The 25329-nt window shown below is 40.6% G+C and overlaps 1 protein-coding gene across 1 annotated transcript in view; it reads left to right on the plus strand.

The window, feature by feature from the left end:
- The window catches only part of runx3 (RUNX family transcription factor 3), a 68662-nt gene that overhangs the window by 10636 nt on the left and 32697 nt on the right, over window positions 1-25329 (plus strand). Inside the window, exons 3-5 of the mRNA XM_084741834.1 lie at window positions 16479-16720; window positions 17441-17597; window positions 19565-19669. Of these exons, the coding sequence (XP_084597960.1) occupies window positions 16479-16720; window positions 17441-17597; window positions 19565-19669 (504 nt within the window). The remainder of the gene's footprint in view (window positions 1-16478; window positions 16721-17440; window positions 17598-19564; window positions 19670-25329) is intronic.

Genomic DNA, 25329 nt, shown 5'->3' on the forward strand with positions numbered 1-25329 from the left:
CTGCACATACTCTTCTCACGGTCGCAGACACCGCCATCATGAGCATAAACGCATGGGGAACTTTATGGTATACATACATACACACACATGCACACACACACACACACACACACACAGTCCACCGCCTGAGTTTCTTCCCTGTGCTGAGTCAGAGAGGAGCAGTGCATGTCAACATGATGACCGTGACGTTTTCCCACTCTAAATGCTGTCTGACCTCACCGTAATAGCTGGTCAGGACTAACATATGGTCTCCCGATGCCTTAGTCCAGCAGAATTACCCACACGGTGACTAAACAGCAGAGGACTTAACTGAAAAATATCAGTGAGTGCCGTCTTGATCTTATAAAGTGCCAATTTGTGTCTCATGCTTAAAAAAATATTTAACCGACTACTGTGTACTGTGGTTACTCTTGCACTGACAGGCCTGAGAGTTCCTAACCAGTGAGCCTTTCCTGTTAGACATGACCTTGTTGAATTCACTGTCCACAAAATCTAAGTAAGGCCCGTTCAGAACTGGTATTAGCATGCGTCCTGGGTGGGTCACAAGTGGACAGCTTTAAGTACAAGTGTGAGATTGGATCATTCAGACCACATTTGGAGGTGGTCTGGGCAGCATGTGACCACATTCTTTTAGCGTGTGAATGCAATTGTGGCCTGGGTCACTGTAAGACTGCCAACTCTGTTGATGTCCTGCAAATACATAATTTGTTTCATTGAAGTGCAAATTATGTATGGGCCGTCATACCTGCAGAGGATGGTTGTGAACACACTGGTAACCCCAGACTCTCGCTGCTATTTTGAGAGAAACATTGTAAATTTTGTAAACACTGTCTATGACAAATTCTTAATGACTTGGGCCTTCTTGTAAATTTGGCAGATGTTATGCATTGATTTGTGTCTTTTGTTGTGGGACAAAAAACATTGTGTTTGTCCCAGCAGCCTGCAGTTAAAAACAATATATTAAGTGTGACCTCGAAAGGGACTTTCAAACTTCTGCATGTGAAGAAACTTCTGTTGTACTAAGGAGTTTGATTTTTGTTGTCAGAAATTAATTTTTACAAAATAAAACTGTTCGTAGTTATGACAGGATAAGCATAAACAGCAACATGAACTAAACAGCATCCTAATGCATTATGTCATGTCAAAGGGAGAGTTCACCCCAAAATCAAAAATACATATTTTTCCCCTGGTCTGTAGTGCTACTTACCTATCTAGACTTTTTTGGTGTGTGTTGCAGAGTTTTAGAGATATTGGCCATTGGGTCATGATTTTTGGAAAGAGACACTGGTTTTGAATTATTCAGAAGACCTTCTTGGTGCTCTGAGCACCACAAGCAGAGTGCCATTTTGTCCCATTATATTGGAGAGAAGACAGACATCTGAGGCTGATATCTCCAAAACACTATAGGCTAGGGGTAAAATATGTTTTTTTGATTTTAGGGTGAACTGTCCCTTTAAAATAAGCACAACAAAACTGAAAATAAGTTGGTCCTCAAGTCCTCTCAGCTCTGCACATTTTAGCATGACAGCTAGCTGTGCTAACACTGCCAACCTGGCAGAGAGACGTTTGTGTAAGAAGGGCCTGACGGACCTGAACACAACTTTTCCCCTTTAATCAGTGTGATGACATAAGAGGCAGACAGCGAGCCAGTCATTCAGTCAGTATGGAGTTTGATTAACCTAATCACCAGGCAGCCAGGCTCCAAGCTACTGATTGGGTTTACAAACGCTCCTTGTCATCGTTGTGTCATTAGCTCGTCGTTAGCCGCGGCCGCCTTGACGTGGAGCAGCGACGTGCCGCGCCTAAACACAGCAATCAGGGGATTAGAGTGCAGTTACAGCAAAGCCTCAGTGGACGCCTGAGGCTCTGAGTCAAAGAGGGGAAAGTCCTGCCTTACTATGCTAGCTCCACGTGGCCAGGGTGCTAACTGTACACGGGCAATGCCACTACTGATTAGCAGTGGAGATGATGAGAGGAAACATTCAGTCACTTCGGACACACGGGTTTCCCCAGTGGTTTGTTTCCCGGACTCCAATTAAGCCATGTCTTTGACTCAAGCAATGATTTGAATGGAGGGACTCCATTGAAAATAAGTTTTAGCCTCCAATTAGGTTTGCTTAATCTAGAGCTGGGAATCAAGCCCACAGAGTTGCATGCAACACAGCAACTCTCTGAAGTCACTGCAGAATGGCTCAGTGACATGTGGAGATGATTTATTTTTCTTTGATTTAATTTGAAATCAATTGCAGTGATTGACAATAATCACTTACTGTGCAAAAGATTGGATTTATGAGGAGTGACAATATTATGTGTCTAAGTGCTCTCCTGAGCTCCTTGGCTCGGAGGCTGAGAGTCGCCACACCCTTGTTTCCTTACGATGAAAAGCCCTGAGGGCCAGCCGAGTACTTTCCAAGAGTTGTCTCACGTCTGCAGAGGAAAGTGGCACGGACACTTGTCAGGAAACCAGCGCCGGGTTCCTGCTCGAATCTGGTTGGATTCTGCGGTGAGTCAAATGGTGCTTGGGAGGCTGAACCCCTCTGAAGAGGGAAATAAATGCAAATTCAATATTTGGGGGCTCTTTGAAGTCCATTTGCACTTGAATGAGTGTGACAGAACCTGGAATGACCCCTGCTGAAAGAGTCCCTTAACAGCGATGAAAGGAGTTGAAAGGGACAAACGCTGATGACAATAGTTGAAAAGTTGGAGACGTGTACATGGTGTGTATTCAAGAGTGTTCACATAATGAATGTGTGTGTGTGTGTGTGCATTGTGTTATATATGCCCAGACAGCAAGGATGACTAATTGAGTTTGTCTCCTTAAAACCATTTGAATATGACAACACGGTGCAGCTAAGAACAATACGTTTGGCCCGGTGCCTGGCTGGCACAGTCCCTTCTGACTTGTGATTTGCTGGTTAGCATTCATACCATTCATGTCATACGTTACATACCTCACCATGTTCCTTCATAGCTCCTTCATAACAGGGACCTAGACTCAAAAAATAAAAACATGTGGCTTTTGTTGCAGTGAGGAATGAACAACAGCATTCCTGGTGCAACCACATCAAAGGTCCCCCGCGCCACGGGGCTAAATGAGGGCAGACTGTCCTGCTCGCCCCTCCTGACATGACTGCCGCTAATTAACCAGAGATCTAAAACTGACACTTCATCTTCATCATGTTTCCTCACGTCTTCGCTCTAATCTTCACAGTTTTTTAAACATGCACGGCTTCTCCTTCAAGAGGGGACAGCCACACAACAAGCACAAAGGGGCATTGTCTGCTGGTGAAAATGTGGTTTACAGGCTCTGCTATAATGGCTTGGTGGTTGCTGGAAGCCATGCGCACTTCCTAATATTCGACTCACATGCGATTTCATTTTGAGAAAAGACTGAGCTATGGAGCTTTGCCTTTGTGTGAGGGGGACGCCTCACAACTTATTTTCTCCCTCGCCCCCTCCCTGCTTTTCACCCCCTCTTCCCCTCTCTGGTGGTGCTACTATATTTGTGTGGGATCTCTAGCGATGGAAGAGCAGACACAGGCTGCGTTGCCAGTCAAACGTGTTCGGGCTGTCAGACTGAACGGCTTCCAGCGCTGCGATCTGTCTCCTCTCCTCGTCAGTAGGAGCTGTTTGATCTGACAGAGAGACTCCATTAGAGACACAGGGAAGTTCAACTGCTGGGAGGTTGGATGGCTTCAGCAGTCAGAGTAGCAGCCCAGAGAGGAAAAGGTTTGCACACACAGTCTGGTTGCAATCTTGGTGTCTGTGCTGTGTATCTATAAATGTCTCTGAGTATTACTTGTCCGTAGACTAGGTGTGTGTGGTTACACATTGACGAGTGCAACGTAAGAAAGACCAACTGGGCTGACATATTTTGGGTGCTCTGTTGGGCAAAGGGGTGATGACGCAGTGGATAATGATATCATAAATGTGCGGCGCTGCTGAGCTGCAGTGACAGAGGTGGGGGTGGTGGGGGTAATATTTGCTGAGGTGCTGAGAAGAGCAAGTGAAACGTGCTGTCCTCTTCAGCAAACACGATAGTTTAATCTCATTCTCATGTTAGTGATGACCTTATAAACCTGTGCCACATACTGTAAAAGGACATACTGGACTTTAGTGAGACTGTTCTCATTAACTTGACTTAAATATACAAGTTTTGCTTATTTAAGTTAATTAAAAGAGCAATATGTAGCAATTGTGTGCGCATAAATGAGTATAGCAGTCAAAATTGTGAGTTGGAACCATAGACTGTACATTAAATTAGGTTGAAATCTTATTTAACATACAATCTGTGGTTGAAGCGAGTTGTTTCTAAAGCTCTGCAGGTGCGGGATCTCTGCAGGAAAATAACTGAAAATAACAAGTGATAACGAGTCCTCCGCTGTAAGTTTGTCAGCTGTTTATAAGTGTCAACTGTCTGTCAATGTAAAGCTAAGCCCTTTATCCTGAAATCGAAAGCCCACTGCTCCGAAAACACTCGCTGTGGAGTCGGAATTCAGTGACTGCCTGCCTTACTGCCTGCCAGACTCCATTAAAATATTGCTCAGTTTAACTGATATATATATCTGCTCCTTCTAAAAGATTAATAATGTTTTCATACAACTTATAAACAGACACTGAACTCATTTGTCGATCATTCTGTATTAATCTGAACTCTAATTTATGCAAAATGGGCACACAAAAACAGGTATTCCAGCCAGCACAGAAATTCCAAAGAGGGACGCAGAGGCAGCAGCACTGATGACACAGAAGCAAGTATTTCAACTTGACATGTTTCCTTGATCTCTGATGACATATGCTAGTTATTTTATTTTATTACAGTAAATCAAATTATTACAGATTTCTCCTGTAATTAAATTAAAAATTTCTAGTATTTTTTCAGAACACTTCAGAACTTAGATATACGTGTTCTTCTAACTTGAAGTTGAATGCACGTTCTGTACAGAGTTCAGTCAACTCATTAAATTAAATTTCTGAAGAAACTTAATCAGTATATCAACAGACTCCCTACACGCATTGTTTGAGAGTTAAAGTTCTGCTGAGACCCTTCTTTTTTTATAGTTTGAAGAAAACATATATGGTGAAAACTTGCTGTGTGTCTCAAATACAAATTAAGTAGTGATTTCCTGATTTCACAATAGTAAAAATGTCACATTTCCTCGTGTTTACAACTGAATTAGCATCAAGTTTAACTGACTGGATACTGACATGTTTTTGCTCAACAAATAGTTTATTTTTACAGTGTAGTCTAACAAAGTAGATGCTGGTGTCAGGGCGGTGAAATGGTAGAAGACAATGGTTTGATAAATATGCATCAATGGTTGAGCCACAGACCGTCACTACACTCCCTACATTTAATGTGGCTACGACTTCCACTAATCGGGAGGAACTCTGACAAATGACTCAATTCTCCAAGACGTATTTACAAGTAATATTAGGGGATTATTTAGTATTAGACTTAGGCGGTTTTATCAGCAGCTAGCGGGGTGTGTTCATAGCTGTTAAGAAGGAGCAGGGAGAGTGAACTGATGTGGCTCCTGTGAGAGTTTTGTCTCCTGATCTGTGTGTGGCAGCTGGGCTCTGGCAGGGCTCTGGCACCGGAGCTGCATGGCAGTTAAACTGTCACTGGCAGGAACTGTAAATCTTTTGCAGAAGGTGAATGCAGCATGGCAGCGCCACAGGTGTGTGAGCGTATGTGTGTGTGCAACTTTGTCACAACACTGTAGCTGCTTGTCTGTACGTCTTTGTCGCTCAGCCATCCCGAGAAGCAGGCTCCAAAATTTGAGCTGGACACATTTTGGCGAAGTCAGAGTGAGTCAGGATGTGTGTGTGTGTGTGTGTGTGTGTGTGTGTGTGTGTGTGTGTGTGTGTGTGTGTGTGTGTGTGTTTGTGTGTGCGTCTGTAGGGGGGTGGGGGTGCTGTCACTTTGGCAACGCAACTGCACATATTGCAGCGATTACCACAGCGGAAAAATGTTTTTCTGCAACATGCAATTACTACAGATTACAGATTGCCGTCCTTGCATCAGAAGCTCTCGCTAGAAAAGGAGAAGCAGTGCGTTTGTGTGTGTATATGTGGATTTGTGTGTGTGTCGTTACACACAAATAGACAGACAGACACGGAGACAAAGAAAGATGAGAAATGATTATAGCTCACACTAAAAACCACAACTGAAAAAAATGGGGGAGTTGACGTATTTATGGGACTCATTTAGATTTAAAAGTTACACTGACTCGCCGGGGTAAATAAAGACCCTGGAAAAGAACACAATCTGTCCTTCAGTGAGATGAAGAAAAGTAGAGCAGGGTACATTTTGTAGGCCTTTGTCCATCATCATCAACATTATGAAAAACATACTCTGATGTCCTTGTGTACACAAGCCAAATGCCACAAGTCATATCAATTTTGGACTTTACATTTTGTTCCTGGTTACAAATGACCATGAATATCAAAAAGCTTCCCTCAGGTCACACTAAACAATATGGCCCAACAGTGGTGCCCCGCAGCAAGGCAGGGCCCTATTTACAAACCCACCAGATCAAAACTCAACCCAAAGTGCTCCTATAATAGCACTGGGGCCTTCTGGTGAGCTTACCATCCAATGCTACTTTTAGTGGGTTTCCAAAGAATAAACAGGCCCGGGAACCACATCACAGGCTGCTGACTGTCATCGTTGGGTGAGTGTACCCGACGGATGATGTGAGGGCGGAGCGACCGTGACACCGGGGTTTACGGCGAGTTCCCCCCGGCCTGCCTCGGGTGTGGTGTGTGCCACTGAAAGGGCAGGGAGGGGGCCTGACCACTTTCAACCCCCGAAAGCTGATCACAGTGAACCCATCAGTGTCTCACTGTGCCCTCTGTGACTTTTTCAGTTATTGTGAGCAGGAAAGTGATGAGTCCTGATTTCTGGGTGTTAAAAACAGGGGAAGATGTACAATCAGATATGCACATACATAACACCAAGCCTCCTCTAAAAGTCACGCTAACACAATATGAAAATATCTTTCTTCATTCAGAAAAAGTCCTGCATTTAAAGGGATAGTTCGATTTTTTTTTAAACGGGGTTATGTGAGGTACTTCTCCATAGTCAGCATATTAAGCAGGAGAAGTACTGGTGTAGAAAGCAAACCACTGTACTGCTGTGGACAGGGTCAGCCACCAAAAAAATCTGTATCAGTTAAGTGTATGCTACATTTTGAATATTTCCACCGCTTTACCTTGCCATCAGATAGCCTTTTTCTGATGGTAAACTGCCATTATGTAAGCCAAATATCACTCTCTCAAAACCAACCAAACTCTATTGGCCAAATCAGTAATTTTATCTTGCAGAACAGGGAATTGCTGTCCTACCGCTGCTTCGATCTGTTTGTTGGTGTTATTGTGCGACTTGTGTGTTTCAGAAAGGTTAGTTTGGATTCACTGATGTCACACAATAACACAAACAAACTAAATGATCAAGGCAGCAACTGCTGTGTTATGTGAGGCAAAATTGCTGATTTTGCCAATGGAGTCTGGTCGAGGGAGAGACAGTAATATTTGTTTTTTCTCGGAAAAAGGCTGTCTAAAGCCAAGTCAAAGTGGTGAAAATATTCTAAATATGGCATACACTTAAACTGATGTTGATTTTTTGTGGGGATGGACCTTTTTTTAAGTGTCTAAAATATGTTTTGTTGCTGACCCTGTCCACAGCAGTACATTACTTTGCTTCCTGCACCACTACTACTGCTTCTCCAAACTGGGCCCATGTCATCCACCATCTACTGTAGCCAATACACTGACTATTGATAATGTGACCTCATATAACCCCACTTCAAACTGACTCAGTGATATCAATTACACAGCTACATAAATCTAAAGGTAGCTAACATTAGCCACCATAAGCTACTGGTCACACCAGACCCAAGTAAAGCAGTGGCAGTAAAACCTCTGAGTGCACTGAACTGAAAAAGTATACATTTGACTGGTGGTGAGTTTAACTTTTCATTTGTCAGAAGACAAACTGTGTAATTCTGTTCTTCAACAATTAGTGTCACAGTAGTCCATCTATAGAAAAATGGTCCCAGTGCATAAGTAGCATTTTGTTGTTGTAGCTGGTCATGGTGGAGCTGGTTTTGACAGGTATAATCAAGTGGTTCTGAACTAACACTTAAAAGATTAATCAATTAATCAATGAATCAATAATTCAATTAGCTGTCAACCACTAAATTAATTGCAAACCATTCTGATGACTGATAAATCTCTTGAGAAATATTAAATTTTTTATAAAGCGTTAATTCTCTGATTCCAGCTATTTAAATGTGAATATTGTCTTATTTCTTTGCTCTCTATGTTCATAAACTGAATATCCAGGACAAAACAAGGCATTTGGAGATGTCAACATTTTTTGTCATTTTCTGACATTTATAGAAAAAACTACAATCAATTAATTGAGAAAATAATGAACAGATTAATCATCAATTAAAATAATGGTTAGTTGCAACCCTATTCCCTAATATGTTGTATTTTATAGATTTAGCATTTATTTTTTCTAAATGTAAAAGCTTAATCTGAAATGTAACAGATAACTAAAGTTGTCAAATGAGTGTAGTGGAGGAAAAAAGCGCAAGATTTCCTTCTGAAATATACTCAAGAAGAAGTGTTAAATTACATAAAATGGAAGTGGAAATACTGAAGTAAAGTACAAGTACTTCAAAACTGTCCTATTTGAGTAAACGTCTTTAGTTGGTTTCCACCGCTGCTCTAGAGGGTTGGAGAACATCAAAGTGGCACCACTACCAAACTCATCCCATCATTTATTCAATATGAAATGAAGTGTCAGACACAAATACATGCCTGGTATGTTTGAAAATGAATGCACTCTTTAAGAAGTCCATTTACATTTAGCAGACAGAAATAAAAACATAGTCGGAGTCGTCCCCCAACAGCCATTATGCTGCTCAATTGATTCAAAGGGCTTTTATAAGCCCTTGGCTCCGCTCTGCACCTTTTATAAAATGTAAGAATATTAAAGATGCATGAGATGAATGTGCTCATTGTCTCTTCTGGTGACTGCTGCATCTCAACTCATCACACTTACATAGTAATTAGCTCCTGGGTTTGGAAATGTCACCATTCTCTTCATCATTTTTAGGATAATATATACTCAAAAAATGCCTTCAAGGATCTGGAATTGAGGCCTGACACTCTCATGAGTTACTGGATGTATACGGTACCATGAGGGGCAAATTACAGAAGAAAACTATAGAAATTATAATAAAAATAAAGTTTTTTAAGGTCATTAAGAGCTAAAACAAAGTTTGAATACACAAGCACATTCCAGTGATCATTAAAACTAACACAGACAGCCCCGATGGAGAAAACACAACATACAAATTTATATGATCAAAAATTGTCCAATGTGTTTCCTATTTTCTTGTCTGAACATCAAAATGGACAAAAATGACCACCAATTGTGATGTGCTGACATATTATGTAATCAAAATTTGAGAGAGAATCAGCCATCAGAGCAGCGCGAGCCCGAAACCCAAACAGTCTGTACCCACTCACTGTTGTTTAAAAGTTTCTCCATATACTTGTGTATATAAACACTCCAACGCTAGAATATGATTTGGCTTTGAGGGGACTGGCACAAATGGCTTTGGTGACTTACATCATGCTTGGAAGTCTAATCACAGACACTCTTGTCATATCAAGCAGAAAAAGTCCATTTCATAGTGAGCTACGTCTCCAAAAGAAAAAAAAAAAAGGAGGGAAGGGTAAACAAGCCCGGCGTTCCACAGCCACCGCAGAATTCATCATTCATACAAAAAAATACCCCGAGAGCCCAAAGTAGAGCTAATTTAATCCGAGAGGAATAAAACTCCATTTCATAGAAGTCGTCCATTCAGAACACTCATATTTCCACTGAGCAGAAACCCCCGGCTGAAATTCGAGCAGACACTTTTCGGAAGGAATGCATTCGGTGGGTTGAGGGCCAAAGCTTGCCCTGTAATTTGTGAATGTACAGAAATGTGTGACCGCCACAGCTCCTCTAAAGATAGAAATCTTTGTCTTATGTCATCGTTGAACCTCAAACTATTTCTAATTGCCCCCATAGCCCCCTTTTCCAAATGAATAGCTACCCATCCAAAGGCTTATGTGTGCACGTCTGAAAATAGCCCGGGAGTTTACACAGGCTAATAGATCATATTCAGTTAAAAAAAATGAAAAACTTTAAAGGGATCTCCACGTATCTGAGAGTGTCCCCATCTTCAAAGTGACTTTTAAGTGGCACTGAAAGCTGCGTGGGTGGCATTTCGAGGCAGGTATAAGTTTACAGACCCCAAAGGCTTCCACTGTTAATGGGGATCATACTCATATTAGTCTTTACAATCTGACTCATTACACATAAAACCTACAGTAAGTGGGGTTTCCTTTGGTTTTATACTCACAGAGGAGGATCGCTTCATGAGGACTCTAAGGAAATTCAGCATTAGTGAAAATTCAAGTCCCATTTAGAGCCATTTGACTGCAGTGGTTTGTTGGCTAGAAAGACACAATTAAAGGGACAGTTCACCCCAAAATGAAGGATTGATATTTTTCTACAGTGCTATTTACCTATGTAGATTATTTTGGTGTGACTTGCCGAGTTTTCGAGATATCAGTCGTAGCAGTGTCTACCTTCTCTCCAAAGTAATGGAACTATGGCACTCAGTTTGTGGTGTTCAAAGCGCCATAAAATAGATTTCAAAAACTCAGCAGCAATGTCTGTTTCCGGAAATCATGACCCAGTTACTCAAAATAATCTACAGACCTTGTTGTGAGCAGTTTCATGCAGGAACTACTTTCTGTCTTCTGCCCACCAACTGTTGCACTGTGCAGAAAGAAGCGTGCATCTACTCACGGAGGAGAGGCTACAGACTAAAGACCATTATGAATGCAATCTAAGACCCATTTCATGCCCAGACTGGACCGAATAATTTGCAGAGTAAATTAATTTATTCACATTCCACATGAACATTCAGTTGACTGGTATAGGGCTATTGTATTGTAGGATTATTATATAGGAATGTCAGAGTAGATCCAAACACTGTCTGCAGGTTGACTACCAGAGGCATGACCCAACTTATTTTGACTGTGACTGGCTTACTCTTCATAATTCAATCAATTTTTAAGACTTGACAAAGTTGTATATATGAAGCTTTAAAAAGTTCTGAGAACTAAAATACATATTCTGGGACTTTATACTTTTTAATGACCCACAGAAACCCTGCATTAATGTTAACATCTCCCCTGTCATGAGCAGGAGCCTCTCCTCCATGAGTAAATGCGTGCTTGGTGCATGGTGTGCATGCTGATTCGGTTGGTCGACAGAAGAAAAAAATGTTCCTACATGAAATTGATTATAACGAGGTCTGTGGATTATCTTGAGCAAATGGGTCATGATTTCTAAAAGGAAGACACTGCTGCTGACTTTTTCAAAATATTTGTTGGCAGTTATATTACATTTGAGAAAGGGCAGACATCTCTACAGCTGATATCTCCAAAACTTGGCAACTCACAACAAAACAATTTTGATCATGTCAATCTGGATCTGGAACAATCTGGATAAATAGCACAACAGATAAGAGGAGTGGAGGAGAGTATGTATTTTTGATTTTGGGGGTGAACTATCTCTTTGGTGTCGTCTTTCTAGCCAACAAACTATTTTCTGATTCCAAAGGAAACCACTTTTTTTCTTATGACTATTTACTGTGATTCAGGTCAGGAATACAGGGGTGAAGGTAACCTCTGAGAACAACCATCAGTAAACAATGATGTGATTTCTTGATTTATATCTAAAGGATCCTATTTCTTTTTATCCTTCAATGGTAAGAATCATGTATGCTGAGGCCTATTTGAGGTGGGTCCAGGGTTTCACATATCCTCCTCGAGTCCTGTCTTCATTTCAGGCTCAACCCACCCGGATCATTAAAAATCGTTCAGGGGCACGGCGGGCTGCGTCCTCAATGCCTGTGCGGCTGAAACTGTAGAAACTGCATGTTGAAATGCAGAGGTCTAAATGTGACAGGCGCCCGGAGCGCACATTACGGCTGAGCAGGGTATAGCTGGGGCGTGTGGTCACATATTAATAATGAACTAGGGCAGGAGGATGACTAAAATATCACCGGCATTGTCATTGTCCCAGTCGAGCTGGACTCAAAATAGAGGCTGTATGATAGTTGATCTGATCAGAGGTGATTTTTTGCAGTTAGGATTGTGGGGATTTAGCTGCTGCTGTTGCATGGATTCAAATTGTGGAGTAAGAGTGTGTGATTTGGGGTTCCCCGACCTTTTCAACTAAAAAAACACCTAAACTAAAACACATTAGGCTAAGGATATTAAGGTATTTCCCTGAAACTCTTTTATAAAGAAGGATTTCTGCTGTCTATACTGAATTCATAGGAGGGTGGAACAAGTGTCATGCTTGATGACCAATATTTACGATAATCATGGCATTTAAAAAATTAAACATTTATCTAATGTTAATAACACACATAGCACATCACAAGGGCTTGTTGATCTTTTGCTTATGAGTTCACCTGGTGCCTTTTTACTGTGCATTCAGTGTAATTGCACTTTTTGTACACTTTTGTTCAGTTTTGTAGAGGCTCTCTCCAGTTCCCTACACATATTTTGTTTTTCTTTTTTGAAAAACTTCTTATTTGATCATATTGACAGAACAAACACAAAACAAGTGTACACATACAGTTATATTTTTTTTTAAGGATTAAACTTAAATTAAATCATTTGATATCATACGTGTACACAAAAGTACCCAGTGTGCAGATAACATACAAACATAGATACATGCATATGCCTGTACCTGTATACACAAAAAACTACACTCATATTTTGTGTGTAATTCATTTGCCAAAAAAGAGACAAAACGTACAATAAGCAAAGTTAAAGATGAATTTGACTGATAGATTATTTTTTCAAGTTTTCTATAGAGATCCCAGTAATATCTATTTCTTTTGGCCGCAATAATTGTGTGAAAATCTGATATCATGATAGTCCTAGATGGTGGTAATGCCTGTGTATTGTGGTATATGTATTTTATTGTATTTTTTTTTTTTAAATATCTGTAGTGTATAATACTTGAAGCTGTGTACTTAAATTATGCTGTAGGCCTTCATGTAAATCCCCAACTAGGGAAAGAGTCGAAAATTAGCAATAGCTTTAAACTCTTTGTGCAACACATCAGTTTCATGCTCTATATTGTAACCACATTAATTGCATCATCCCTACCAAATAAAGTTAATCAAAATTTTAAAAAAGCTTCATCCTCATAATGAAATATTCTTACTCTAAGTGGTATAATTTCTAAAGTAAAAAGGTGTGTTTTTTTTGTTGTTGTTTTTTTTTATTTGTGGGTAACCCCCTTCAGTCACCACACCCCACTGAACTACTGTCCTAGATCACCAATATAACAAGCAACCACAAACAAGGAGCGTCAGAGAGTTACACAAGCTGATAGGTTCATATTTCTGTGACCCAAAAAGAGATACTTTAAAAAAGATAGAGGGTACATTTTAAAAAAGAGAAGAGTGACAGGGTGATGTTTTATGTTTTATAGAAATAATGTTTAACAACACTTTCTACCAGCAGATAATTCAGATACAGATATACTGTGGATAAACTTAATAGATTTTTTTTTTGCTTTTCCACCGTCACTTATCATGAGGTTTGTGGCCAGATTTGATCCCCACATAAACGGCTATGTAAAATAAATGGCTCTAATAAATCAGCGTTATCTGCAATTAGAAATTGTCTATTTTTAACTGGATTCAATCTTTCCCCTCCATCTCTCTCTCTGACTGTGGCTCTGATTTTATGTGATACGGAGGAAAATCTGAAGCCACTCCGATGACTCCTCGGGCCATCAGTTAACTGCACTTAATTTATTCGCATGCAAGTAAACAACACAAAAACCGCCACACACACACACACAAGCTCACACATACACAGAGGAGGGCACGTGAAAATAAAACGCGTTATTATTAAAATGAAACATCGATTCACTGGATGCATTTCAAAACGAGCTTCAAGTAAAAATCCACATGACTTGTTCAGTATTTCTTTTTACTGTCGATTTCCTGCTTGACCGAATGGATTTAAATCAGTGCTTATTTCAAAATGTTTTGGGGACATTTTATTTAGTTTTTCAGGGAAGATGCAATAATTTTCTGAATTAATTTCTGCGCCAGTAAAATCGCAGAATCTTCTTGGAAAATGCATAAAATGTCATTAATAATAATAAACTCTGTCAGTGCGCATTAGACCCGATAAGGTAAACTTATAAACAGTATTTTAAGTGGTGTTTGAGAATTTGCTCATGCATTTACAGTAAAAGACAAAAACAATTACCCATAAATGTTATATTTAAAGACAGACATGTTAACTCTGATCCGTGACGCGCCTTCAATTGTGGTTATTTAACGAATAAACGTCAGTGCTTTTTATAATAAATTAATTTCTCAACAGTAATAAACACAACTGTGATTCAGCCAAAATCTCAAATATAGATGTAGACAAAAAAGTCACCGGCGCTTCTTTTAACGAGACAAACACCTCACGGATGGAATTAGTTTAACCGATTTTAAAATGTTTAAAAAAATGAATTCAGATTGCCGACTGTCTCAGAGCAGAGATAAAAGTTGCCTTTACTCTGCAGTCAGATGTGAAATGTCTGCCTGAGACTGTCTAAGCTGATTGAAAAGGCAAATGCGCCAACTAGTGTCAGAAAGCAGCATGGCGGCGGAGGGGGCGCAGGGTGTGCCGTCATTTGATGTAGTAACCCTCAAACATTTCAGGTTTCTAATGAATTCAGCCTCCGGCACACACACGTTGATTATTACTCTGTTGTGTCGTTTGATGTGGAAGAGACACATTTTGCCTGTTTGCTTTAATTTTCCTGTTAATGGAGTTCAGTCAATTAAACTGATACAGATCTGTCTTACACCTATAATTTCACTTTATGAAAATGTTATTTAAGTGGAGAGAAGGTGCAAATTCGCCAGAGATAAGAGCCTTTAAAAATGAATAAGTGAGAATGAAACCACTGTCTACTGCAGTCAGTAAGTCCTAAATTAAAAACTCAAAAGAAGGAAAAAGAAAAGATGCTGAAATTGAGATAAATGTGCTCATCCTTTAGTTTATATATCATTTAAATTTTAATTGGCTCCCCGTAAGACTAATAATTCATAACAACACAAAGGCTGATTTGCATTAAACCACAAATCAGATATTTTATTATTATTTATTAAATCCATCATAGTCAATATCTTACACATTTATAGAGTTAACTCATCTCATGTCGCCGGTTCTCATAATTTTAAATCAATTTATGTCCAAATGATTCATTTTTTAGGCAATTATGTACAAAAAACGTATACCCTCTATTTTCCCTCTGCATCAGGTTAACGTGTGTGTATAAGCTGTATAATAATAACACAAGCAGAGAAGAGCACAGATATGTATCAATAATTCAGCCCGTGTGTAACAGCAGCAGTATGCAGAGCTGCAGAAGCAGCAGCGGGGAGTTTGATTGGTCTGGTGAAAGCCCAACCCAGCAGATTCATTGGTGGAAATCATCCCCACACTCCCAACCACTAAACACTAAAATGACTCGGGTAAAATAATATCGCGGCACTCTGCACTCCGTTCAGCCTCCTCGCGGCTCCTTCTTTGCGCCCTGTAAAGGATAAACTTTAAAGGAGACTCAGCGGGAGCGACGGGACAGCTCCTGAAATTCCACAATATCTTTGTTTTCGTGGGAAAGATCCAAGGCGGATAAAGTTGGGAGAACTTTTTTACGCACGGAAAGGACACTGATTCTTCTACTTCAGTTTGACTGTAGATATTCGGGGTTGAGAAAGTTTATTTTTCGGTTTTTTAAGTGGAGTTTGGTGGAGTCTGAAGAGGTGAAGTTTGGCTGTTTAATCGAGATTATTTTTTAAAATCCGAGAAAGCCAGTCAACTGGATTGCCCAACTTTTTTCATCACGGCTGGATTACCTTCTTAATGCCAACAGACTGTCACTGATCAACACATATTTAGGAGATCCATTGACTGATTTAAGAGTGAGAGCTCGAGTAGTTCGTGGTGTTGCTAAATCGCGCACACGCATCTCAAACTGTCCATCAAGTGCGCGACAGATAAGAGCGACAAGTCTGTGAGAGACTTTGGAGACTTCGTTTTAGTGAGAAACAAAGAGACCCTGATGTTCCTCAGGCTGATTCATTCTGTGTTGATGATATAGCAACCAGTCATCAGAGTTTACTGTGTCTGTTAAGGTAGTTTTAAGGAGGACTCGTGCGCTCTCGCCTCCATCCTTTTGGGCTCCTGAGACCATCCGCGTGTGGAGGAAAAGAGACTAAAAAAAAGAGACTGTTTTCCTCCCAAAGAGTCCAGTCAGGTGGTACTGACCCAAGCTGTTGTGATGCATATTCCCGTAGAGCCGCCAACCACCAGACGGTTCACGCCGCCCTCCACGTCCTTCCCCTGCAGTAAGATTGGAGACAGCAACGGGGCCATGGCCACCCCGGGGCCCCTCAGGTCGAGACCGGACACCAGGAACGTGGTGGACGTCCTCGCCGACCACGCCGGCGAGCTGGTGCGCACCGACAGTCCCAACTTCCTCTGCTCCGTCCTGCCGTCTCACTGGAGGTGCAACAAGACGCTGCCCGTGGCGTTCAAGGCAAGACACATGGCTCCTAATTATCATTTATTATATTTTTTATTTTAATGACGCACGCTGGGGTTTTATAACTGTGGGAAAATGCACGAGGAAAGTCAGACTTAAGACCAACCAGATGCATTTTAATGAGGAAATTTAATTGCATTTATTTAGAAATCTGGAAGTTGTGCTTTTTGCATTCATGTAGGATATTAAATCATTAAAAAGCACAGATAAGCTCTGCTTTTATTGGCTTTAATGGCAACATCCAGAATAACAATATCTTAAACCGGGCCAGAAATGATTACAGATAATAGGCATGAAATTACAAGAAGTCTGAACAAGAAGAAATAAAAATTTTAATTATCATATTTTTTCTGTTTTATACGCAAGTTTGATGCTTGATAGATAAATATTTGTGACGTGTGTCAATATTAAGCCTTGCCTTGTCCTAATCATATATTTTAAGGAAAATAAATAACTGCGGTTATACAAATTTATACTAAAATTTAGATTTAAATGTCATTACAATAGAGGATGTTTACTTAATGAAATCCGACAGTTATAAGATTTATATCACGGTTTCTTGTTGACATTATGATGGTGAAATTGTGCACATATTCCTGTTTATTATATGATGAGATCCGGATGCGGTTTTACGCGCGACGCGCAGTGTGTACATTTGGTTTGGTGACCCAGAGTGACCGCCGGTGCTTCGCTTCACTTTCTCCTCCTGTGCAGGTCGTGGCTCTCGGTGACGTCCCCGACGGGACTCTGGTCACCGTGATGGCCGGGAACGACGAGAACTACTCGGCCGAGCTGAGGAACGCCTCCGCCGTGATGAAGAACCAGGTGGCCCGCTTCAACGACCTGCGCTTCGTGGGCAGGAGCGGCCGAGGTGAGGAGCTGAACACCCCCCCCCCCCCCCCCCCCCCCCCAACACTCTCTCTCTCTCTCTCTCCCTGTCTCTCTTACACATACACACACACTGACAGTGAGAGAGGACTGCTGTAATACCATTTGCAGCAACATTTGGAAACGCGCTTACAATAAAATAATGGATCGTATTTCTCGGTCCAAGTGGAAGAAAGACTGACAGCTGATAGCATGTTATTATTTTTAAGTGAATGTGAAAAATTATCAAACGTTTAGGTCACAAACTATGTTGCACATGATCATTAAAACACAGCTTTTAAAGATATTTTATGTCATATAATTTTTGGCCTTGTCTCTGTTGTCCATTATAAAGATTTAAAAGATCTGGAATCATTTAGGTACGGGTACGGCGAGTGCCCACACTTCTTTGCCAACTGACGTCCACGGGTGTCATCCGAAACATCTGGCCTGCGTCACGCTGAACAGTTGCGATGTGTGACTGTAATTTTCTTAATCCAATGGAATACAAATAATTATCCACGTGGTGTAAAAGTGGATGAAGGAGGAAAAAGCACCTCGCAAGTCACGTCCCCGGGGCAATTCTGTCAAACAACCCGTGCCACTGGAAAGTTTATAGCCTAATGCATAGTATTTATCATAGGTATTGTGTTTAATTGCTGTAATAACAACAACAATAATAACAGGAAAAAAAAAAATCATACCTGAACAGTAGGCATGTTAGCAGAATGGGATGTAGTAGTGAGCCCACTGGACAACATTACTGAGTAAATATAAAATATATTGAATAAATCAAAACTAGAGCCCGACTGATATTTATTTTTGTAAGACCGATACTAATACTGATTTTAGAGGGGGAAACTTCACACATTACTTATATGGCGGCTGATATCATGCACTCTTGAACTGAAATGAAAATGGACCCTTTCTATATGGATTTGTGCACTGATATGACTATGCAAAGGTACTCAGACGGCTGCTTTTTTAACAGATAACATTAATAAAGAAACAAAATATTCTCTCACATGTTAAATATTTTAACAAATATACTGTCAACCAATTCTAGAAATCTGAAAAAAAGAGAATAAATAGAAAAAGAAATAGCTAAACAAACATCAGTACTGTTCAGTATCAGTAGAGTCAATTTGGGGCAGGTTGTCTCCTCTTGTCCTCATAAATATTTTCTATTGTGCTAAATCTTAATCACCCATCATTTTTTGGATCACATGTGGTGTTAAAAAGAAATCATATTGGTGCGTATTGGTGCTGATACATCTTTTTGATAGGCCCATATCATGCTCGTATCAGCTGGCTGATATCTGTCGGGCTCTAACCAATACCTCCTGTTTCCAGGCATAACTAATGAAATGTCCTAAACTAAAAATAATAATTGTTCACAAAAAAATTCAACTAGAGGAGAAAATTCTCTCAATCCCTCTCAAATCCTTTTAGGCCTTTAATGTTTCCTTTTCATGTTTCTTTGAAGAACGGGAAATGTATCTCGTCTCCAGATTAAAAAAGTAGCCTACTCTAATACCTTTTATTTCTGTAGTCAATTATCCCACCCGAGGATTCTTCCTTCTTCCTCCCACGCAGTCTGTTTTTAACGGGGACGAGCACCGGACAGGCTCCGCATGGACTTTTGATGCAGATGGGAGCAAGATCCCGCCTTGTTGAACAATAAACTCTCGCTGTAAGCTCTTTTTAGGACAATCTGGAACACATTTATCCCAATAATCTAAATCATACCCGCAGTCAGGCCATCAAAAGAGGTGGTCTCTGCTTTCCCCCCCTTTCTTTAATTCAAAGGCTGCAGCGAGACAAAAAGCCGGTGATGATTTGAAGTTGAACAAGCGAGGTATTGTTGTAAACAAGAAGAAAATAGTCTGCAGATTATTCGAAAAGACGATTTATAAAGCGAAATGACGTTCTTCCATAAATCTCACGGACACTGTTGTTGCTGTGCTGCAGGGAAGAGCTTCACTCTGACCATCACCGTGTTCACTGGACCGCCACAAGTGGCCACCTACCACCGCGCCATCAAAGTCACCGTGGACGGACCCCGGGAACCGCGCAGTGAGTGCGCACACGCACACACGCACACACACGCACACACGCACACACACACTATTGATGCTGCTGAAGTGCATTGTGGTGTGAATGTTGCAGCAGTTGCAGCTAATTCTGGTTCTGAAAGTGCTGGGTGTCAGTATCTCTACTTGCTAAAACAACTGACTCATATGCAGACGACACGTACCAACCAAACAGTGCGTACCTCTGACAGGGTGTGTATTTGTGTGTGAAGGTAAAAATCAGTTCACACCATCACATGTGCAAAAATTCGGTTCCCACTAGATTTATTTTGGGGTTAAGACTTGGTTTTGGGGTTAAGATTAGAGTTAACACTGGGTTAAGGTTGGGGTTAGGCGTGCAGCGGTTATGGTAAGCCTCTAAAGACTGAATGTAGGACAGTGTATTGTCCTCAAGTATGGTTGTGCAGGTTTGTGTGTATGCGTCTGAGGTGGCAAAAGTAGGCTACATGCATTCTCTAATCATGTAGAAGTAGAGGTTTTGTGTCAAAAGACTAGTAAAGTAGAAGTGCTGATTGAACTTATTTGATCACGTAAAAGTGAAAGAAAAAAATGGGGGAGACCTGGGGCATTTGCAACAGGAACGAGCTAGAATGACGACACTTAATCATATATATGTATGTATATATATATATATATATATATATATATATATATATATATATATATATATATATATACACACACACACATATATATATATACATATGTATGTGAATTTTAATTTTTGGATGGACAGTATTTTGCCTCTACTGTCCAAAGTTTAGATGATTGTGAATTTAATTTAAACTTGCATCAATTTTATTGGTTAAAATTATGTGAACAAATTATTCAAATATACATGGTGCTAGCTAGCACACAAGATTTTATCATGGCTGTGGTACATGCTGTGGTATAATTGCCCCGGTTCAATGTAAGCACCTTGTTTGTCCGTGGTGACATATTTTCTGTTGGAAAGTGAACATATTTCACTAAATCTAAATGTAAAATTAATCCAAATAATTAAAATCTAGTTACTACTAGAATAGTTGCCTAGTCTTCTGCAAAAATAATGAGTATGAGATTTTTGTTTTGAAGCATGATGCCTGACTTCCAAAAGAATTTGAGCCATATAGGGCCTACAGGGTTACACTTGCCCCCAAACACTTTTACAACTGCCTCTTCCAAGGGAGAAATTGCAACATTCTGAATACTTAATATTATGGTCTTGTCCTTACCAGTGAAAATATATAAATTGTATTATTATTAATTAGTTCACATATGTATGTTTCTTATATCAAAAGTTGACTAGTGTATTTCAAGTAGTGTGTGTGTTATGAATGAAGATGTTAGAACTGTCCCCGTTCTCCCCTACAGGCTCTGAAATGTACTCAAAATATGAAAGTAAAAAAGTCATGTCGCTGTTTCTGTGTAACCCTTTTCTCTGTGGTCGAATCTCCCTCCATCTGTTTTGTCTTGTTACGTCTGTCGTATGTAATATGTGATGATGGACACACCTCGTCTTTTTTAAGTGTTATTGTCCAGGCTGATGTTGTGAAGGTGGTGCACAGTGATGCAAAATAAAAATAATCAATAATTCCCTTAAGGTAAAATAAAACTTAAGGACTGAGACTTAAAAAAAAAATACAGTACAGATATTTGTGTTAAAATGTAGAGTAAAAGTAAAACACTGACAGAAAAATAAATTCTCAAGTAAAGTACAGATATCTGAAAACTCTACTTAAGTACAGTAATGAAGTGCTTATACTCGGTTACTTCCCACCTCTGTTTGGTGTGTGTGTGTGTGTGCATGCGTGTGTGTGCAGCAGGGACGGCCCAGTCAGAGGAAACTGTAAAGCATATTAAGGCATAACCCAAGACCACTAAGAGGAGCTGAGTGAGTCTCCAAGCCGCAGGTGGCTCAGCTCAGTCGACTCCACTCCCTCCCTCCTCCTCACTCACCCCTCACCCCTACCTTCCCCAGTGCTGGTCAGAGGCTCCCGTACCTGACCGACCACATAAGTGGCTCGTTGATTTAACACAGGGCAGACTCCAGCCACTGTTAGCCCTGGCAGGGAGGCCCGGCGTGCTAAAGCTGTTAGCGCCACCGTTCAGCCGCAGCTGCATTCTCGTGTGGTTTAATGCTGTTGGTGTGAGGGATAGCTGAGAGTAGAGTTACTCAGATGAGTCAGGGGCTGAGGGCTGGTGACGTATGGATGAATTTTTCGTGAGCTGGGTAGGATTTCATGATGTACCTATGGAGGGATCGTGTTTTTAATGGTTCTGGAGGTCTGTGGACAAGCAGACGGCTGTGGCTCGTGCTCATGTCTGTGGAGGAGGGATATTTGGGACAGGGTGGATTTACCCCAGTCAAAACAGACAACAGGAGGGGAAGAGAGAGTGGTAGCACACAAGGAGGGGGGACATGGCTGGCAGAGAGGGAGCCGAGGGGCACAGAGAGAGGGGGCATCACAAACCCGCTCCACCTGCCCGGCTGAACACTATTTGCAGAGGCATTAAAGAGAACACTGAGGGAGGGACTAGATAATTATAAACACTCTATGTGCATGTGTGTTTGTGTGTGTGTGTGTGTGTGTGTATGTGTGGATGGTTTCAATTTGTCTATGTTACAAGAAAAAAAAGTGTGTCTGTGCATAAATGCATTCTTATATGCATCTGCAAGCGTCTCAGCTTGAAATAACTGTGTACATTAAGGCCGTCTCCCGTCTGTCTGTCAACATGTTACGGCTCCGGTGGAGGCGTCAGAGTGGCCGTGCTACTTTTACACTGGCGCTGCTGGGCGCTATAAAGTGTCACTGTTTAATATAGGTCAGGAGGAATTTAGAGCTCCATTAAAGTCTGTTACAAGGTGCTGAGAGGGAATTCATAGAAAGTCAGAAAATAAACTTCTGCAAAGGCTCTCTTTTTTTTTTTTTTTTTGTAAAGAAATGTCTGAGTATGATTTTTTACTGCTGCATTCATGTGCTCCTCAGATGGTCCCATTTTCAGAGTTGGGAAGTTGTTCTTCTGACTTCGGGGTGTTCATGAGCTTTCAGGGTAATGTGAAAAACCATGGCCCCTTAAACCACTAATATATTGCTTTATCAGATTTGTTATCAGGGTTAATGCTAATTAGAGCTGCCACAATTAGCCAATGACTTGATTAGTTGTCAACTATTAACTTAATTGTCAACTATTTTGAAAATGAATTAATCCTTTTGAGAGATTTTTAAGAGAAATGCCCAAAATTTCTTTTGATTTCTATGACAGTAAATTGAATATCTTTGGGCTGTGGACAAAACAAGACATTTGAGAGCATCATCTTGGGCTTTGAGAAACTGATCAACATTGGTCACCATTTTCTGACATTTTATGGATCAACCTAATCTTGATTGGCTAACTGATTAATCAAGAAAATGATTGATGGATTAACTAACAATGAAAATAATCATCAGTTGCAGCCCAAACAACAAATCGCAGAGTCATGCACCAAAACCTTTAGGTTTTCCCAGTCAGGAACAAATTTTTCTGATTCAAAAAATGAAGCGCTTCCTGAACTCACATTGAGTTTGTTTGATGTGTTCTTTGGATAAGGATACATGTGTACTCAAAAATTCACTTCAGTTCAGGCACACTATTAAAGAAATTAAACTGCCTTTATTGTCACACCAAGGTCCAACTTGACAGTGCCGGCACCATAAAAGAAAAAAAACAAAAAACAAAAAGAGAGTGCCCTGGAATCTTTTGCAATTTTTCTGATTATTCTAACACCACATGAATGTTGCAAAGTAAAACCTCCTTCAGCTCAGCCCTCGGGAACCAGAGATTTTTTGATAAGTGCAAATGTTAAGACGGCTGTAATATGAAGAATACATCCAGTAACTCTGCAGTGAAAACAGCCCCAGCATCAATCAGATCATTCAAACAGGTGATTGCATCTAATAAAATAAGCGGCATATTTATAATGTTGATTATACTGGTTTGAATGAGCTGTCAGATCTGAGTCCGAGATGAGTTTTCAGTTCAGTTTAGTGTTTTTGAAGGGCTCATAGTCCCAAAATAGAAATCACTTGCGAGATGAGATAAAGGATCTCTCACATTTGAACAAGAAGCACATTCTAGAGTATAATATCAGTCATGCTCCGGCACAGTCAAAAGCACAGGAACACACACACTACCATTCAGACATTATTAGGGCCATAAAAATAATCAGATTCTTCTCTAACCACAAGGCACCACATTGTATCAGCTAGAGCCAAAGCAGGAGGCGCTTTTGCCAACACATAAAACTAACAGCATTTTTTCATTACAAATCTCATCCTCACAGACAGTTATATATTCCAACACTGCTTTGATCCCACTTTGTATGAATACAGCACAACATACAGCTCTGCTTTATCATTCATAGAGTGCAGACAGCCTGAAGCCAGACTTGGCCGCGCTGCGCTCACCTGTCCACAGGCTGGCAGGCTGCGGGACCCGGCCTGCACATGGCTTTACGGGCTGTTTGCGTAGGGCCTGCATTTGCATGGCTGCCAGCCGAGTCCACGGCAGGAGTTGGCACAGACGGGGAGGAGGTTTTATTAATGTTTACTGATCCAGTCAGGAGAACCTGACGGACAGGACTGCAGCGGTGCCTCGCCTGCAGCAATGTAACAAAGAACGCCATGCCTTCTGAAAACACTTGAGCAGTGAGTGTAAGTGTGTAGACGGTACACACACGGGCACAAATGTGTACAAATGTGTACACTAGTGTATTTTCACATGCCCACACACACATAAACTAATATAAACACACAGTGACGGGACCTGAACAGAAAGTAGGCTAAATGTTCAGCCAAGTATTTTTGTCACCCATGCTGCTGATTTCCTCACCACACATCCGGCATTCGTCATCAGACCCCCTCCCCTCATCTATCTGTCATACTTTATTATCAAACTTGTGTTGAGGACAAACTGTTGCAACTGAAAACTCTCCCTGCAGCAGCTTGAGTGCGCTGTGCTGAGCTAAAAAGACAGAAACGCAGAAAAAGGAAAGCAGATGACTTAAGTGTGGAGACCCTCCCTGTTCATCGCTGCCGTCAGATGCCTCTGCACCACCGCTCAGGGTTACTCTCACCAATTAATCTCTCAACTATATTTTTGGTGCTCTTCTCATTGCCTCACTTATATATGACATCAGCCGCTACTTATTTACCCACGGGGGAGGGGCTGTTTGTATTTCTGTATCTCTCAACCTGAAATGAATCAGTCCCCGGAAAAAAAGATGAACTCACCGCAGGTCAGCCTAGGTCAGTAAGAGAGATAAAAAAAAGGGCTGATAATATTTTGAGCTTGTTAAATGGTGTTCAGAAATAATTTTCACACAGTGTAGGTTTGTATGTGTGTCTCCTTTTAAGGGTCTGAGAAAAACAATTAGAATCAAAGCATTTGAACGTGTCAACAAAATATTTTAAGTCAAGTTTGTGAATATGTAGAAAATGATACCACTTCCAGATGTATAGAAAAGATTTGAAGATATAGAAAAAAATGAAAATGTCTAATTAACATTTGCATGAATTAGGGCTGCAACTGATTGTTATTTTTATTGTAGATTAATCTGTTGATAATTTTCCCAAATAATGGATTAGTTGTTTGGTCCATAAAATGTCAGAAAATGGTAAAAAA

This window comes from Lutjanus erythropterus, chromosome 18, assembly GCF_056507025.1.
Source record: "Lutjanus erythropterus isolate fLutEry1 chromosome 18, fLutEry1.hap2, whole genome shotgun sequence".
Lineage (NCBI taxonomy): Eukaryota > Metazoa > Chordata > Actinopteri > Lutjaniformes > Lutjanidae > Lutjanus > Lutjanus erythropterus.